This window comes from Rhinoraja longicauda, chromosome 4 (assembly GCF_053455715.1).
Source record: "Rhinoraja longicauda isolate Sanriku21f chromosome 4, sRhiLon1.1, whole genome shotgun sequence".
Taxonomy (NCBI): domain Eukaryota; kingdom Metazoa; phylum Chordata; class Chondrichthyes; order Rajiformes; family Arhynchobatidae; genus Rhinoraja; species Rhinoraja longicauda.
The window spans coordinates 52,882,488-52,898,498 of record NC_135956.1 but is presented as its reverse complement, the minus strand read 5'-3'; the positions used below and the strand labels follow the sequence as shown (position 1 = coordinate 52,898,498).

At 43.1% G+C, this 16,011-nt stretch overlaps 1 protein-coding gene across 5 annotated transcripts in view; it reads left to right on the top strand.

The window, feature by feature from the left end:
- LOC144592762 (protein MTSS 1-like) overlaps positions 1-16,011 on the top strand; it is a 138,542-nt gene that overhangs the window by 80,296 nt on the left and 42,235 nt on the right. For all 5 annotated transcript variants that reach the window (XM_078397734.1, XM_078397735.1, XM_078397732.1 and 2 more), the window contains exon 4: positions 15,883-15,967. In XM_078397734.1, the coding sequence (XP_078253860.1) occupies positions 15,883-15,967 (85 nt within the window). The remainder of the gene's footprint in view (positions 1-15,882; positions 15,968-16,011) is intronic.

The window sequence follows — 16,011 nt, the reverse complement described above, 5'->3', positions numbered from 1 at the left end:
ACTTTATCTGAAATGAGAGATGTCAGCTCATAGTATTAGTGAATGGATAAAGAACAGAGAAGGCCTTTTTCCCCATTGTGTCTGTGCCAGGTTTCTTCCAAAGCAACTCTCAAATTCCACCTCCCTTGGTCTTTTTTCTGAACCTTGCATTTTTTCTTAACATGTATCCAGTTCACTCTTGAAGGTCAAGGTAGAATCTGCCTCACCATATCTGAGGGCATTACATTCCAGATTCAAACACAATGATGTTTTTTTCCTCGTGTCACTCTTGAGTCACCATCCTTTTGATTTACATCTGTAGCCTCTAGACCTCAACTTTCCATCAAACAGAACAGCTACTCACTACCCATTCTCTTCACTGCTTTCATTGATTTGCACACTACAATCAAGCTCAGGGACAGAAAAAATGGCCCCATTTCCAGTCCCTGAGGAGTACCACTATTTGGCACATTTTCAAAAGGCTCTGGAAGTCCATGTTTATTGCATGAACCATCTAACCCTCATCAATTTTATTCAATACGTTAAGAAAATTTGATAATATTTATACGATTTGCCTTTCGTAAATCCTTGCTGCTGGTTGCTTTAATTAAACCCCTTTATGTCCAGTGATAATGGTCTGAAGAGGTATCCCAACCCAAAAAGTTGCCTTTCCATGTTGTCCAGAGATGCTGCCTAACCCGCTGACGCTGTCTCTTTTTGTAATCTAGCATCTGCAGTTTCTTATGCTGACAATAATGGTGTTCAAGATCAATGTGGTTTTCCCACCACGGAGGTTAAACTAACTGGCCTGTAGTTGTTAGGTTTATCTAATTGCCTTTTTGTGCCAGGGAGTAATGCATGTCCTCTGTCAGTAATCCTGTAAGCAGCACATTGAAAGGTTACGGATTGTACCCCAGTAATTTCCTCCAGTGATTCCCTCAAAATCCTAGGCTCTAACTCATTCATTATTCAATACCATCTTCTGCAGCACTGTTATTGCCATTTTCAGCAGAATTACATTAGTTATTGCACAGAAAGTTTTAAGTTAAAATAGTTGAAAATTTTCCTTACTTGTTCAATGTACAGCTGTTCAAGTTTATAACTGCTTCCTTAAAAAACCCTAAAACTGTATGCTGTTAACTTGCATTTATGCTCAAATATCCTCCTCTGTTGATGGCAGCTTTCAATGTAAATTAAAAATGTAAAATATTGGTAGCCATTAACTTATTACATTTTCAGTGATATAGTTCTCACATGGCCAAATATAAATTATGGAGAGTTAGTCCTTGTGGTTGTGGAACAACCTCCTATTCGTTAATTTTGGATGTGGCTAGGACTATAAAGTAGATATTTTGTGGATGCAAATGTATGATATATTTTTCCTGTAATGCTAACAATTAGAAGACATAAAATGACACTTTTAAATGTAGAGTCATACAGCATGGAAACAGGCCCTTTGGCCCAACTTCCCCCTGCAGACCAAGATGCTCCATCTACTCTAGTCCCACCTGCCTGTGTTTGGCACATATCCTTTTAAACTTTTCTTATCCGTGCACCTGTCCAATTGTCTTTTAAATGTTGTAATAGTACCTGGCTCCAGTACCAACTCTGGCAGCTCGTTCCATATACCCACCAACCTTTGTGTGGAATAAGTTGCCTCTAAGGTTCCAATTAAATCTTCCTCGCTCACCTTAAACCGATGTCCTCTGGTTCTTTATTCCCCCTACTCTGGATAAAAGGCCCTACATTTACTCTATCTATTTTTCTCCAGATCTTATACCTCTATAAGATCACTCTCCAGCCTCATGCGCTCCAAGGAATAAAGTCCCAGCTTTCTCAACCTCTGTGGATAGAATTGAGGAATTGTAAAGGTAAGAAGACACTAATGGGAGTTATCAACAGGCCCCCAAACAGTAGCCCGGATATAGGGTGTAAGTTGCAGCAAGAGTTCTTCGGATCTGTCTTCACTAAGGAAGACACAAACAATCTCCCAGGTGTACTAGAGGACAGAGGATTTAGGGAGACCGAGGAACTGAAAGAAATTTGCATTAGGCGAGAAATTGTATTGGGTAGACTGATGGACTGAAGGCTTATAAATCCCCAGGGCATGATGGTCTGCATCCCAGGGTACTCAAGGAGGGGCTCTAGAAATGGTGGACACATAGGTGATCAGTCTCCAATGTTCTATAGATTCAGGATCAGTTCCTGTGGTTTGGAGGGTAACTAATGTTATCCCACTTTTCAAGAAAGGAGCGAGAGAAAACGAGGAATTATAGGCCAGTTAGCCTGACATCGGAGGTGGGGAAGATGCTGGAGTCAATTATTAAAGAGGTAATAACGGCGCATTTGGATAGCAGTAAAAAGGATAAGTCCAAGTCAGCATGGATTTATGAAGGGGAAATCCTGCTTAACTAATCTTCTGGATTTTTTTGGGGATGTGACAAGTAAAATGGATGAAGGAGAGCCAGTGGATGTGGTGTATTTAGACTTTCAGAAAGCCTTTGATAAGGTCCCGCACAGGAGATTGGTGAGCAAAATTAGAACACATGGTATTGGGGGTAGGGTATTGACATGGATAGAGAATTGGTTGGCAGACAGGAAGCAAAGAGTAGGAATAAACGGGTCCTTTTCAGAATGGCAGGCAGTGGCGAGTGGAGTGCCGCAAGTCTCGGTTCTGGTTGATTACTGCGCAAACACATAAGTGGTTATCCCGCCTAGGTGCTGGGGCCACAACTATTTACAATATATATTAATGATTTGGATGATGGAATTGGAAGTAACACTAGCAAGTTTGCAGATGACAGAAAGCTGGGTGGCAGTGTGAACTGCAAAGAGGATGTTAAGAGGTTGCAGGGTGACTTGGACAGGTTGAGTGAGTGGGCAGATGCATGGCAGATGCAGTATAATGTTGATAAATGAGGTTATCCACTTTGGCGGCAAAAACAAGGAGGCAGATTATTATCTCAATGGTGTCAGATTAGGTAATGGGGAAGTGCAACGAGACCTGGGTGTCCTTGTACACCAGTCACTGAAAGTAAACGTGCAGGTACAGCAGGCAGTGAAGAAAGCTAATGGCACGTTGGCCTTCATAATGAGTGGATTTGAGTATAGGAGTAAAGAGGTCGTTCTGCAGTTGCGTAGGGCTCTGGTGAGACCACGTCTGGAGTATTGTGAGCAGTTTTGGTCTCCTAATTTGAGGTAGGACATCCTTGCTATTGAGGCAGTGCAGCATAGTTTCACGAGGTTAATCCCCGGAATGGCGAGACTGTCATACAAGGAAAGATTGGAAAGACTGGGCTTGAATTCACTGGAGTTTAGAAGGCTGAGAGGGGATCTTATAGAGACGTTTAAAATTATAAAAGGACTGGACAAGCTCGATGCAGGAAAAATGTTCCCAATGTTGGGGTGTCCAGAACCAGGGGCAACAGGCTAAGAATAAAGGGGAGGCCATTTAAAACTGAGGTGAGAAGTAACTTTTTCACACAGAGAGTTGTGAATTTTTGGAATTCTCTGCCACAGAAGGCCAATTAATTCACTGGATGAATTTAAAAGAGAGTGAGATAGAGCTCTAGGGGCTAGTGGAATCAAGGGATATGGGGAGAAGGCAGGCACAGGTTACTGATTGTGGATGATCAGCCGTGATCACAATGAATGGTGGTGCTAGCTCGAAGGGCCAAATGGCCTCCTCCTGCACCTATTTTCTATGTTTCTATGAATAACAATATTTTGGGAACCTCCATCTGAAAGGTAAATGTTGGATTCTTACCATCTCTGCTATGCAGATGCTTGAATGAGCCATTTAGTCTCTGATTAAATAGAGTAATGAGCAGTGTGGTGCTAGTTGTAATTAGTTAAAGCTTCTCACTTATTCTCGGAGTAATCCCAATTAATTTTATTTAAGCTAACTGGGTCATTTCTCAGAAGGCAAAGTAAAAAATGTTATGCAGAATTGAAAGAAGGATTGGACATAAAGTATTTGCAGTGTAAACGATACGGTTAAAGTGTTGAACGATCCTGACCTGAAACGTCACCTATCCGTGTTCTCCAGAGATGCTACCTCATCTGCTGAGTTACTCTAGCATTTTGTCCTTTATGGTAAACGAGCATCTGCAGTTCTTTATTTCTACCAGAAAAGGGAATACATTTCAGAAAAAAATACATTTTCAATTAGTTTCATGAAGATAATTTTTACATGATTTTTTGCTGAAATAGTCCTGTGAAGCATTTTACATTGTACTCATACTCACTATTCTCAAAAATAGCCAGAATTATAAATATTGAAAAAGGTCTGACGCATTTTCTGTAGCAGCAATGACTCCATAAATATTTCAACATATCTATCCAGGTTTAACAGACAAAGGCACATTTAACTTTAAACAGTTGTTCATATCTCCTGACAGCAGCACTTTTGCTGAGTTATATTTGCACTGGTCATGGAAGCTTACTCATGCTGTGAAATGACTTCAGGTGTGCTATTGAATGGCAACCATTGACCGGATTGCCAGATACTGTGTGGACAAAAAGGTAATTATTCTCATTTATTTCCCTCTGCCTTAGTGCACCCCCTCCCCCCAGTACATCCCCTCCCCCCATTACCAATTTATTCCCAGCATTCTGGCACGAACATACAGATATCCCCTTTGCTTGAACTAATCGCTACCACTTTCTCCACAATTAAAAACTATTTTGTTTTCTCCTTTCTCAGCTCTGACAAGTCTTTCACCTAAAACCTTAATTGGTTCTCTTTCCACAGATGCTACCTAACCTAATTTTTCCTAATATTTTCTGTTTTTGTTGTAAATATCTAGCATCTGCAATATTTATTATATTTTTCAAAAATTATACCCTGTGGCGGTCCCTGGTGACAATTTGGTGGTGAGCCACGCGTGGTGGGGTCACGGAACTTGGAATGAGGAGGTGCGGAGTTGGTAGTGGAGTTCCAGGAGGAGTTGAACTGGTTGGGGGTTTGGGGAGCTGTATGGTGCTTGAGGAATAAAGAAAACTTCGTTTGACTCGTGTCCCACTTCATTGGCTTTGCTTGACACTCGTGTCCCACTTCAACCTATGTTTAAATTCTTCATGGCAAACACTTTTTCTCAGGAATATCTGCCCATATGTCTTTACACTTCTTTGCTTGACTTCTTTGCGTGTCCCGCTTCATTGATGACCCCGCTTGATCTGCCGTTGCCGCCAACCAGGCCTGATGAAACATGGCCGCACTTAAGGTGCAGGTCGTCTGGACCTCGCAGCCCCAGGTGTGTTTCCAGCAGGTGGAAGCTCAATTCCACATCTGTAGGATTACAGCCGACGACACTCGACGCTACTTCTATGTCGTCGGCGCGCTCGACCAGGAGACGACCGGTCGGTTGGTGCCTTACCTGCGCGAGTCGCCAGCAGCCAACAAATTCGAAGGCCTTAAGGCGCTGCTCCTCCGCACTTTTGGGCTCAGCCGCCTGGAGTGAGCGGCGCGGACCCTCCACATGGGCGGGTTCGGCGACCGTAAGCCATCGATCCTCTTGAGCGAAATGCTCACGCTCTTGGATGGCCACCGGCCCTGCCTGCATTTTGAGTATGTCTTCCTCGAGCAGTTGCCCGACGACATCCGCCTGCTCCTCTCGGGTGATTTTTGATGACCCCCTGCGGCTAGCGGAACGTGCAGACGAGCTGTGGCTGGCCAGGTGGCAGGGTGGAGGTTCGCTCGATCGTGTGTCGATAGAGCCTTCGAGGACACAGCGACCTGGAACCACGCCCACCGGGGGCTCAGCTGAGTCTCTTGCTCTGGGAGAAGTTGGTATGAACAAGAAGTGGTGTTTCTACCACCAACGCTGGGGTTCCGCGGCCCGCCAATGCCGTTCGTTTCCGGGAAATGCAGGGGCCGACCATCAGTAATCACCTCTGCGGTTTATATGCATGGGATCGGCGCTCGGTACGACGATTCCTGGTAGACACGGGCGGAAGACAGCGTTTTGTCCCCATCGGAGGCGGACACTCGTTCTGGGAAGTGGGGGCCCTCATTACCTGCCGCGAATGGCAGCACCATATGTACTTATGGCGTCCGCACCATTCCGCTTATCTTTGGCTCTTGCCACTTCATCTGGCCTTTCACCGTTGCAGACGTGACCTAGCCGTTGATGGACGCCGACTTCCTGCGGGCGCAATCACTTTTAGTTGACGTGAGGGGGCAACGCCTCGTCCATGCTTCCACATTGGAAGTGATCTCCTTGCGCCCTGCTGTGTCCGCCATGCCAATCCGTAACCCGGTGTCTGCAGTGGACAACATTTACCCCCAAATTTTGGGGGACTTTCCTCAAATTTTGACTCCGCAATTCCACTTGGCCAGCACGAAGCATGGTGTACTTACTTCGGGACCACCGCTCCACGCCCGCAGGCTGCCTTCCGACAAGCTCCAGATCGCCAAAGTGAAGTTTCGAACATGGAGGCTATGGGAATTATCCGGCGCTTGGATAGCCCATGGGCTTCCCTGTTGCACATGGTACCGAAGGATTCCGGGAGCTGGAGGCCTTGTGGCAACTACCACCGCCTGAACGACACCACCATCGCGGATCGCTACCCCATTCCCCACATCCAGGACTTCTCCGCCCATCTGGCTGGGGCTAAGTTCTTTTTGAAGGTTGACTTACCACCAGATTCCCGTGCGGCCAGAGGACGTGCCCAAAACGGCTATAATCACCCCCTTGGGTTTGTTTGAATTCCTGCTTATGCCTTTCGGCTATAAGAACGCCGCGCAGGCCTTCCAACGACACCATGGGTCGGGGACTCGATTTCCTTTTCATTTACATGGACGATATCCTTGTGGCTAGTCACTCTTGGCAAGAACATTGCGTCCACCTCCGTTTGTTGTGCCAGCGCCTCAGCGAGCATGGTCTCGTCATCAACCCCGACAAATGCCAGTTCGGCCTCCGAGCTATCGTCTTTCTGGGCCACCGCATGACGCAACAGGGTGCTGTTCCACTCCCGGACAGGGTCAAAGCCAATCACCAGTTTCCGCGGCCTTCCACAGTGTAGGGATGATCACGTTGTCTCACCGATTTGTGCCAGCGGCGGCAAAGAATGCGGCTGCTCTTTCAGTTGATAACTAGTAAGCGTCAGGACGTTTTGCGGAACAAAGATGCGGTGGCTGCTTTTGACGGGGCGAAGGAAGCGTTGGCTTGGGCGACGATGCTGGTGCATCCGCGGGTCGACTCCACTACAGCCCTAGCGGTGGATGCCTCGGGCTCCGCGGTCGACGGCGTGATGGAGCAGTCGATCGATGGTCACTGGCGGCCTCTCGATTTTTTCAGTCGCCAGCTTAACCCGACGGAACTGAAGTACAGTGCGTTCGACCGGAAGTTCCTTGCCTTGTACTTGGCAGTACAACACTTCCACTATTTCCTGGAGGGCCGGGACTTTACTGGCTTCACTGACCATAAGCCCCTCACCTTTGCATTCGCTAAGGTTTCGGATCCCTGGTTCGCTCGGCAGCAGCGCCAGCTCACGACAATCTCCGAATTCACGTCCGACATCCGCCACTTTGCAGGCAAATGTAACCTGGTTGCTGACGCGCTCTCCCACCCAGCTAATGAGGCCGTCCTCGATGTGGCCCTGGGCATAGATTATTCCGCCTTGGCTGCGGCACTGCTGGTGGACGAGGAGATACCTGCCTACCGAACTGCGGTTTCAGGTTTGGCGCGGGACGACGTGCCGTTGGGTCCCTCTGGCGTTACTGTCCTGTGCGATGTTTCCACGGGGCAGCTACGGCCCATTGTCCCGGGTGGCAAGGGGTGTCTTTTTACATGGTCGTTCTTACTTCCTTTGAAAGAAAATGCTTTGAGAAAAGGTTCATAGAAATCATTGAAAGGTTTGCAGCACAGGTGCTGCCTGATCCAAATTTCCAGCATTTAGTTGAAGAGGGGATGTGATCCATTTGATTTTTTTTGTGTGGAGGGAAATCACTGGGTGAGGTGTGCATGGATGAAAAATTATGCCTCTTGAGTTTGACACCTGTGAATACTTGAACAATAATATCAAATGCTTGGACATGTACCTTGAATGAAAGACACAGCATGAATACAGGCCCTTGGGCCCAAAGAATCCACGCTGACCATCAGCACCAATTGGCACTATTTCTGTTGTCCTACTTTTGCATACACTCCCTATGCACTGGGGGCAAATTACACAAGCCAATTAATCAACAAATGTGCATGTCTTTGGGATGTGGGAGAAAACTGAGCACCCGGAGGAAACTCCCACAGTTACAGGTAGAACGTACAAATCCCACACAGACAACATCCAATGTCTGGATAAAACCTGGGCCTCTGGCACTGTGAGGCATTGTTGTGTCATTGTGCCACCCTTGATGAGCTGTTTCCTGCAGGTTTGGGAACCTAGTGCTGGAATTGAGATTAATGTTTCAGTGGAAATGGATAGTGGCCTCTATGTTATAAATTTTCTGACTTCCATTAATATGACCTCCAAACATTTTATTTCAGATGTTGTCTGTGTAATTTTTTTTAATTTTGATTTCATGTAGCCTGCATGATTCACTGTCAACAAGTATACTTTGAAATGTCAAGAATTTCTGGAATGGTTGTCATAACATCTATTTCCAACATCATAAAATGCCTTTAATTAGCTGCAGGAAATGAAGCACCCTGAATTTTATGGAGCAGCTTATTGGAGCATTCATGCAGTTTTTCAGCATGCAGTTTCTTTTAGTAGATGCTCGCCACAAAAAATCAAGATGACGCAGGGAGCAAGAAGCCTGTCCTATTATCTGAATGACCTGGATTTGAGTCAACCCTGGATTAATAGGATGAACATTTCCATCTGATGACTGTGCTTGTCCTACATGCAGTCAGTTTTGACAGTTTCAACTTAGTTCTCAATGCAAGAGAATCTGTTGTGCAAAAATGGCCGAACTATTGCACTAAACACCATAATGATGGCCGGTGTAGGAGAACATGTTTGGGCTAACTGACACATCTCGATCATGCACAAGATCAATAATATTCTCTATTCTACACATTTTCTTCATTTGTTAGACCTTGTTAAAGTCAGTACCAAACAATATAGGTGAGTAGTAGAATGTAATGTTTGTTTCCACTCTACAAGGTTAATTTTAACTCATCCAACTGCTGATGTAGGAAGGCTTTATTTAGATTATAAACAAAAAATGGGTGAATACTCAGCATGAGGCAGCATTTGTGGAAAGATAAACAGTTGGTCTTTTTCCTTGCAGCCAATAACTAACATAGCCATATCCAGAACTATAGCATGGATATAATTCATAACTGGAGTCTCGGACTGCATGGAAACATAGAATTCTCTTACTGTCCTGTAATTTAATTCATATTTAGTGTATAAAGCATCATCCAGCTGACATCTATTTCCCCTTGACATCGACAGTGTTTTAAATTCTACACTTTCATTCTCTTATATGCGTTGCTTTCATCAATATTATTCCCTCTTTAGGCCAAGTGCAGTGTAGACTGGGAAGATCATGTAGTTTGCAGTGTTTAATGAGAATATAAAATTCAGTGCTTTCTTCCAATGGAAATAAAAGCAGTGGTCATTTTAACAAAATTTCATCAAATAAATCAGATTTGAATATACTATTTTCATCAAAATTGGCTGTGAATATGAGGTTTAGGTTTTCTGCATTGTGTCCATAGAGCAAAGATGAGAAATATTTATTACAAAAGGCAACGCAGCAGCACAGCTAGTAGGTCTCTGAATCACAGTAGCAGAGACCATAGTTCAATCCTGACTTTGGGTGCTGTCTGAATGGAGTTTGCAGGTTCTTCCTGTGACTGCGTGGATTTTCTCTGGTGCTCCAGTTTCTTCCCATCCCCAAAGGTATGTGGCTTTGTAGGTTAATTGGCCACTGTAAATTGCTCCTAATGTATTGGGAGTCGATGTGAATGTGGGATAACATAGAACTAGTGTGAATGGATGGCCGGTGGTTAGTGTGGTACTTCAGGGCAGCTAAGTATGCGCAATTAATGGTGCACTCTTGAATGCACATATCCTGAGAATTAGAATTGATTGGTGCAGGCTTGGAATGACACTGGAAATGTCAGCATGTATTTAGTCTGAAAACTAACAGCAAGCAGATGGGTGTGTGGAGTTAAATGTGGACCTTCAAAAGTTGCTGTCAGAATTTGCTGCAGGGCATGCCATTTCAAATTTTGTCAGAATTTGTAACCTGACTTAACTTCTACTTTTTCTGCATTACTCTTGCTATCAAAATAAGCTTTTAATCTATTTGTCATAATAGCTGTTGACCATCCCATCTAGTCCTAAGATGGTTTTTTTTTAAAGTGGTTTGGCTTTTTCATTGGCTGTATGAAAACTAATCAGTTTGATTTGCTGTCTTTATGATGCTGTCATTATTACTGGTTGCTGTAGATTCTTTGTCAATGACGCCAATGGCAACAATTGCTGTAAACGAAGACTTCCACTCAGACTAACTCATTGACACATTGGTACAGTTTTCAGATTCAGCAAAAGGAAAACTTTCCATTAAATCTTGGTCATCATGCAAATCAGTAATGGATTTGGAATTGCTCCAATCATTGTCTACAACACTGTCATCTCATTGACTGCTCTTCTGATGCTTTTTAGTAATCTTAGATTAATGAATATGAACAAAATTATGGTTTTGGTATTTCTTTGATGAATTGATGTTCTTTAACTCAAGATCTGCTTTGTTTGATATTGATGGCTGTATTATTCTGGTTAAAATTAACTTTGGACTGTCTTTGATTGCAATAAGGACCTTTATTGATGATTAATTTATTGAATCTTTATGTTATCCAAGTGTATTGTGTTTACAGGCCTGTCTTGCTGCTGCAAGTAATTTCATTGTTTTGTTACCCATTACAATTAATCAATTGACTCTTGAAAATGTGTAACGGAGGTGAAATAGTCTGTTAACTAAATTCAAGATCGTAAGATGGGTGTGTTTTTTGAATGCAGCACCACCTGTTGGGTGTATTGCCCTTCCAAACAATATTTTGACTTGAAACAAAAACACAATGTTAGAAGAGTCAAGTTGAGTATATTGTCATATGCACTGGTACATTGAGATAAGGGTACAAAGAATATCTTGCAGCAACATTACAGGCACACAGACTCAGACAACACACAAACATAAATTATACGTACATTGTACAAGTCAGGGGAAAGAAAAACAAACTACAAAAACAATGCATTAGTGTTGAGCACAATTAGAAAGCATGTCCATGATGGTGAGATGTGACCCGTAGGGTTCAGTTTGCTGAGATAGGATTAGGATTGTGCACGTCGGTTCAAGAATCTGATGGTTATAGGAACGTAGCTGTTCTTGACCTGTTGGTATGGGATGTCAAGCTTCTGTACGTCCGTCCAATGATGCCAGCAAGAAGAAAACATTGCCCGGATGATGGGGATCCTTGGTAACAAACTGCTGTCTGAGGCACCACTTTATCAACGCTTTTGATGGTGGGGTGGGCTATGTCCATGATGGACCAGGCTGCGTCTACCACTCTCTGCAGCCCTTACATTCCTGTCTGTTGGCATTGCTGTACCGGGTCATAATGTAACCCAGTCAGTATAGACTGGGCTGCAACAGGTTGATCTGTTCTGGCTATAGGCATAGACCAGATCAAGGCCAACTTTCTGAAGCAAGAGTTGATTCAAGCCATAACCAACTTCTCATAGCGCTTCATACAATGGATATAAGAGCTCCTGGACAGTTGTCATTGAGGCAGTTCAACGTGCTCATCTACCGATACGAAAGTTCCCTTTTTGAAATAGGTGATGAAAGGTGCAGACGCGAGAAGTTGAAGAAGTCCTAGTAATCTCCAGCCAGTTAGTTTGCACAGGTCTTTAGCACCTGGCTGTGTATGCCACCTGGATCTGACGAGGAAGTTATTCACACATGTATTGTCTCGTGTTTGTATTTTTACTTAATTTATTCAACATTTCTCTTTGTGTAAATGTATATGTTCGTGTGTGGCGGTGGTGCATGGTAGAAAGCTGTATCAAATACATTTTCTCGTTCAATTCCCAGTGATTTTGGTCATTTCAGCATGGCTTCAGTTATCCTTTGGGGTTTTTGAGGAAAACAAGTTGACAGTAATCATCCTGATTGGCTCCTGAATTGTTTTGGAAAAGTACAATGTTTGCATGAACATAAGGTCAAGTTTTCTATTTATTGAATAAGCAATCATGCAAACGTGCAAGTGTTCTGATATATTCATCATATTAGGCTATACAATGTGCTGATGATTTTGGGAAACAAAAGTGCTGTGACTTTGAATGTTTGCATTCTGTTGCTTAACAGCATTTGAATGGAGATGCACGTGTTCTGTTGTTGTGTTTATGGTGCAAATTTAAATATAAAGTGCAGAGAATGGTGAGGAATACTCAAAGCAGTATTGCCCTAGTGCTTAAATGTATCACTGTATTGTTCAAAACTGGTTGCGTCTGTTTTGTCCCAAGCATCTTTTTAAAGTATAGTGGCAATTTGATCTGGAAATTGAAGTTTTAAACCTGAACCTGGTGCAGACCATTCACTTTCTCAAATCTCATCATTCACTTAGATCATAGCTGATCTATATTTTAATTCCAATTCATTGGTTGCATATCATTTAATTTCCCTAATTAACACATATGTCAGTTAGATATGAAGTTTTTAATTTAATTGAATAGTTGTCAGTATGTTAACCCACCATCTGCAATAAGATCATAAAATGCAAATGTCTTGATTGGCACGCTTACATTCAACTTTCATCTGCCTGATAGCTGCAATGTTAAAATAGAACATAGAACAAACAGTACAGTAAAACACAAAGTGCTGGAATAGCTCAGTGGGTCAGGCAGCATCTCTGGAGGACATGGAGATGTGATGTTTGGGGTAGGGACCCTTCTTTGGATGGGACCCGACCCAAAACATTACTTACATTTGACCTCTAGAGAGAGACACAAAATGCTAGAGTAATTCAGCGGGACAGGTAGCATCTCTGGAGAGACGTCATAGTGATACGATATGGAAGCAGGTGTGAAGAAGGGTCTCAACCCGAAACGTCACCCATTCCTTCTCTCCTGAGATGCTGCCTGACCCGCTGAGTTACTCCAGCATTTTGTGTCTACCTTTGATTTAAACCAGCATCTGCAGGGTTTTTTTCCTATTATCCATGTACCTGTCTAACTGTTTCTTAAACGTTGGGATATTCCCAGATTCCGCTGGCAGCTTGTTCAATACACCCATCACCCTTTGTGTGAAAAAGTTACCCCTCAGATTCCTATTAAATCTTTCTCCCTTCACCTTAAACCTATGTCCTCTGGTCCTCGATTCACCTACTCTGGGCAAAAGACTCTATGCATCTACCTGATCTATTCCTCTCATGATTTTATACACCTCCATAAAATCGCCCCCTCATCCTCCTGCGCTCCAGGGAATAGAGTCCCATCCTACTCAACCTCTCCCTATAGCTCAGACCCTCTAGTCCTGGCAACATCCTCGTAATTCTTCTCTGTACCCTTTCTAGCTTGACAGCATCTTTCCTGTAACATGGTGCTCAGAACTGAACACAATATTCTAAATGTGGTCTCACCAATGTCTTGTACAACTACAACATGACCTCCCAACATAATGGGTGATGCTTCGGGTCGAGACCCTCCTTCATCCGTTTGAAGAAGGGTCTTGACCCAAAATGTCACCCATTCCTTCTTTCCAGCGATGCTGCCTGTCCTGCTGAGTTACTCCAGCATTTTGTGTCTATCTTTGGTGTAAACCAGCATCTGCAGTTCCTTCCTATACATGATCTCTATAGATAGAAATGTAAACATAGAAACTAGGTGCAGGAGTAGGCCATTCGGCCCTTCGAGCTAGCACGGCCATTCAATATGATCATGGCTGATCATCCAGAATCAGTCCCCTGTTCCTGCTTTTTCTCCATATCCCTTGATTCCGTTAGTCCAAAGAGCTATATCTAACTCTCTCTTGAATACATCCAGTGAATTCGCCTCCACTGCCTTATGTGGCAGAGAATTCCACAGATGTTCCAGACATGCTGCCTTACCCACTGAGTTATGCCAGCACTTTGTGTTTTACTCAAGATTCCAGCATCTGCAGTTTATTGTGCCTCCATAGAACAGTATACCACAGGAACAGGCCTCCAGTACTCCAGAGAAAGCAATCCAAGTTTGTGCAACCTTTCCTTTCAGCTGATATCCACTACTCCAGGGAGCATTCCAGTAAATATCTTCTGCACCCTCCCCAAAGCCACTACATCCTTCCTGTTATGGGATGACCAGAACTGCACGCAATATTCCAAAGTTTTATACATCGACACCCTGACTCTTGTATTCAATGCCCAACTGATGAAACCAAATGTGGCATACGAGACCTTTACCACTAACAACGTGTTGCTACTTTCAGGGAGGTATGGACATGGACTTCAATATTCCACTGTACATCAATGCTCTTAAGAGTCTTGCTATTAATTGCACACTTAACCTTACATTCAACCTCTAAAAGTGCAGCACCTCTCACTTTCCAGGATTAAACTCCATCTGCTACTTCTCTGCTTAGATCTGTAACTGATTTATATCTTGCTGTATCCTTCAGTGTCTTTCTTTACTGTCCACTGACCTCCAGCCAGAAAATCACCATTCCATCACTACCTTTTCCTTTCTGTGGGTAAGACAGTTCTGAACCCAAATTTCTCAGTCAACGTGGAGTTCATGCATCTTATCTTCTGGATTAACCTACAATGAGGGTCATTGTCAAATACCTTACTAAAGTCCATGTAGAGAACCTCCATTGTCCTCTTTTATCACCTTTATTAAAAAAACTCAAATTAAGTTTGTAAGATATGACCTAGTCTGAACAACAAGAACAGAGTTCCCCTGGTTTCAACAGGAACAGAGTTCTCCTGGTTAATCCAACACATCCTCCAACATTTCCGTCACCTCCTACATGATCCCGCCACCCCTTTTCATCTTCCGCAGAGAGACCACTCCCTCCCCAATTCTCATCCATACCCACCCAAACCACTGCCTCCCCAGGTACTTTCCTCTGTAATCACTGTTCCCAAAATGCTCTCCCACTGAAACACTTTACCTGCCAAAGCTCGTTTCCCAATACAAGGTCCAGTGTAGTTCCCCCTCTAACTTAACTATCCACATACTTTATCAAGAGACAATTTGGATGCACCTAATAAATTCTGCCCCATGTAAATATTCACAATGGATTGGTGCGTTTTGTAGTAAAATGCCTTTTTGTACTGTTTTTTTGTGGAGGAGCCCCTTCTGAGGTTTTGCATTGTGGAAGAATAAAATATTTCATGTTTAACTGCATATCTACCATAATGAAAATGTATCAGGCCAAATCTTGGAAAGCTTCTTGAGTCGCATGGATTACATATTCTCTTATGAAAGCCTGGAAGTGTGACCAGTACTGGTTTCTCTCAATGTTTTGGCGCAACCAACTTTTTGTTTAGATGGATAATTTTGTTATAGCAGGCTGTCATCATGGTTAAGACTCTTGCCAAAACACAAGAACTTTAGCTCAGCTCAGATGAAAAATTCTTTGTTCAAATTTAGGAACAGGGAGAACATAATTCCAAGTAGAGTAGCCCCAAGTTGCACACGAATCTCCATTGTTTTGCATGAAAGTAAAGTTAAATACATAGAAAAATTCCAGCATTTAGTTTGGCGATATTTATAAATGATTAATGTACGCTTTAAAATAAAAATTCACAATTCAATTGAAAGAATGAAATAGAGAGCGTGCAGGTGAAAGGCTCTAATTTTGTCACAAAAAGTCTGAAGACAATGCTGAAATATAGAAATATTGGTGTGACATTAAAATCGTATGTCTGTATGTTATATTATTTTCTTTCCCTTTCTATTTAGGTGCAACAAGAGAAATTGGTTCAGCATTAACCAGAATGTGTATGAGACATAGAAGCATTGAAGCTAAACTTCGTCAATTCTCAGCGTGAGTTATTTGGCTTTGTAAATATAGAATAATGTCACAAATTA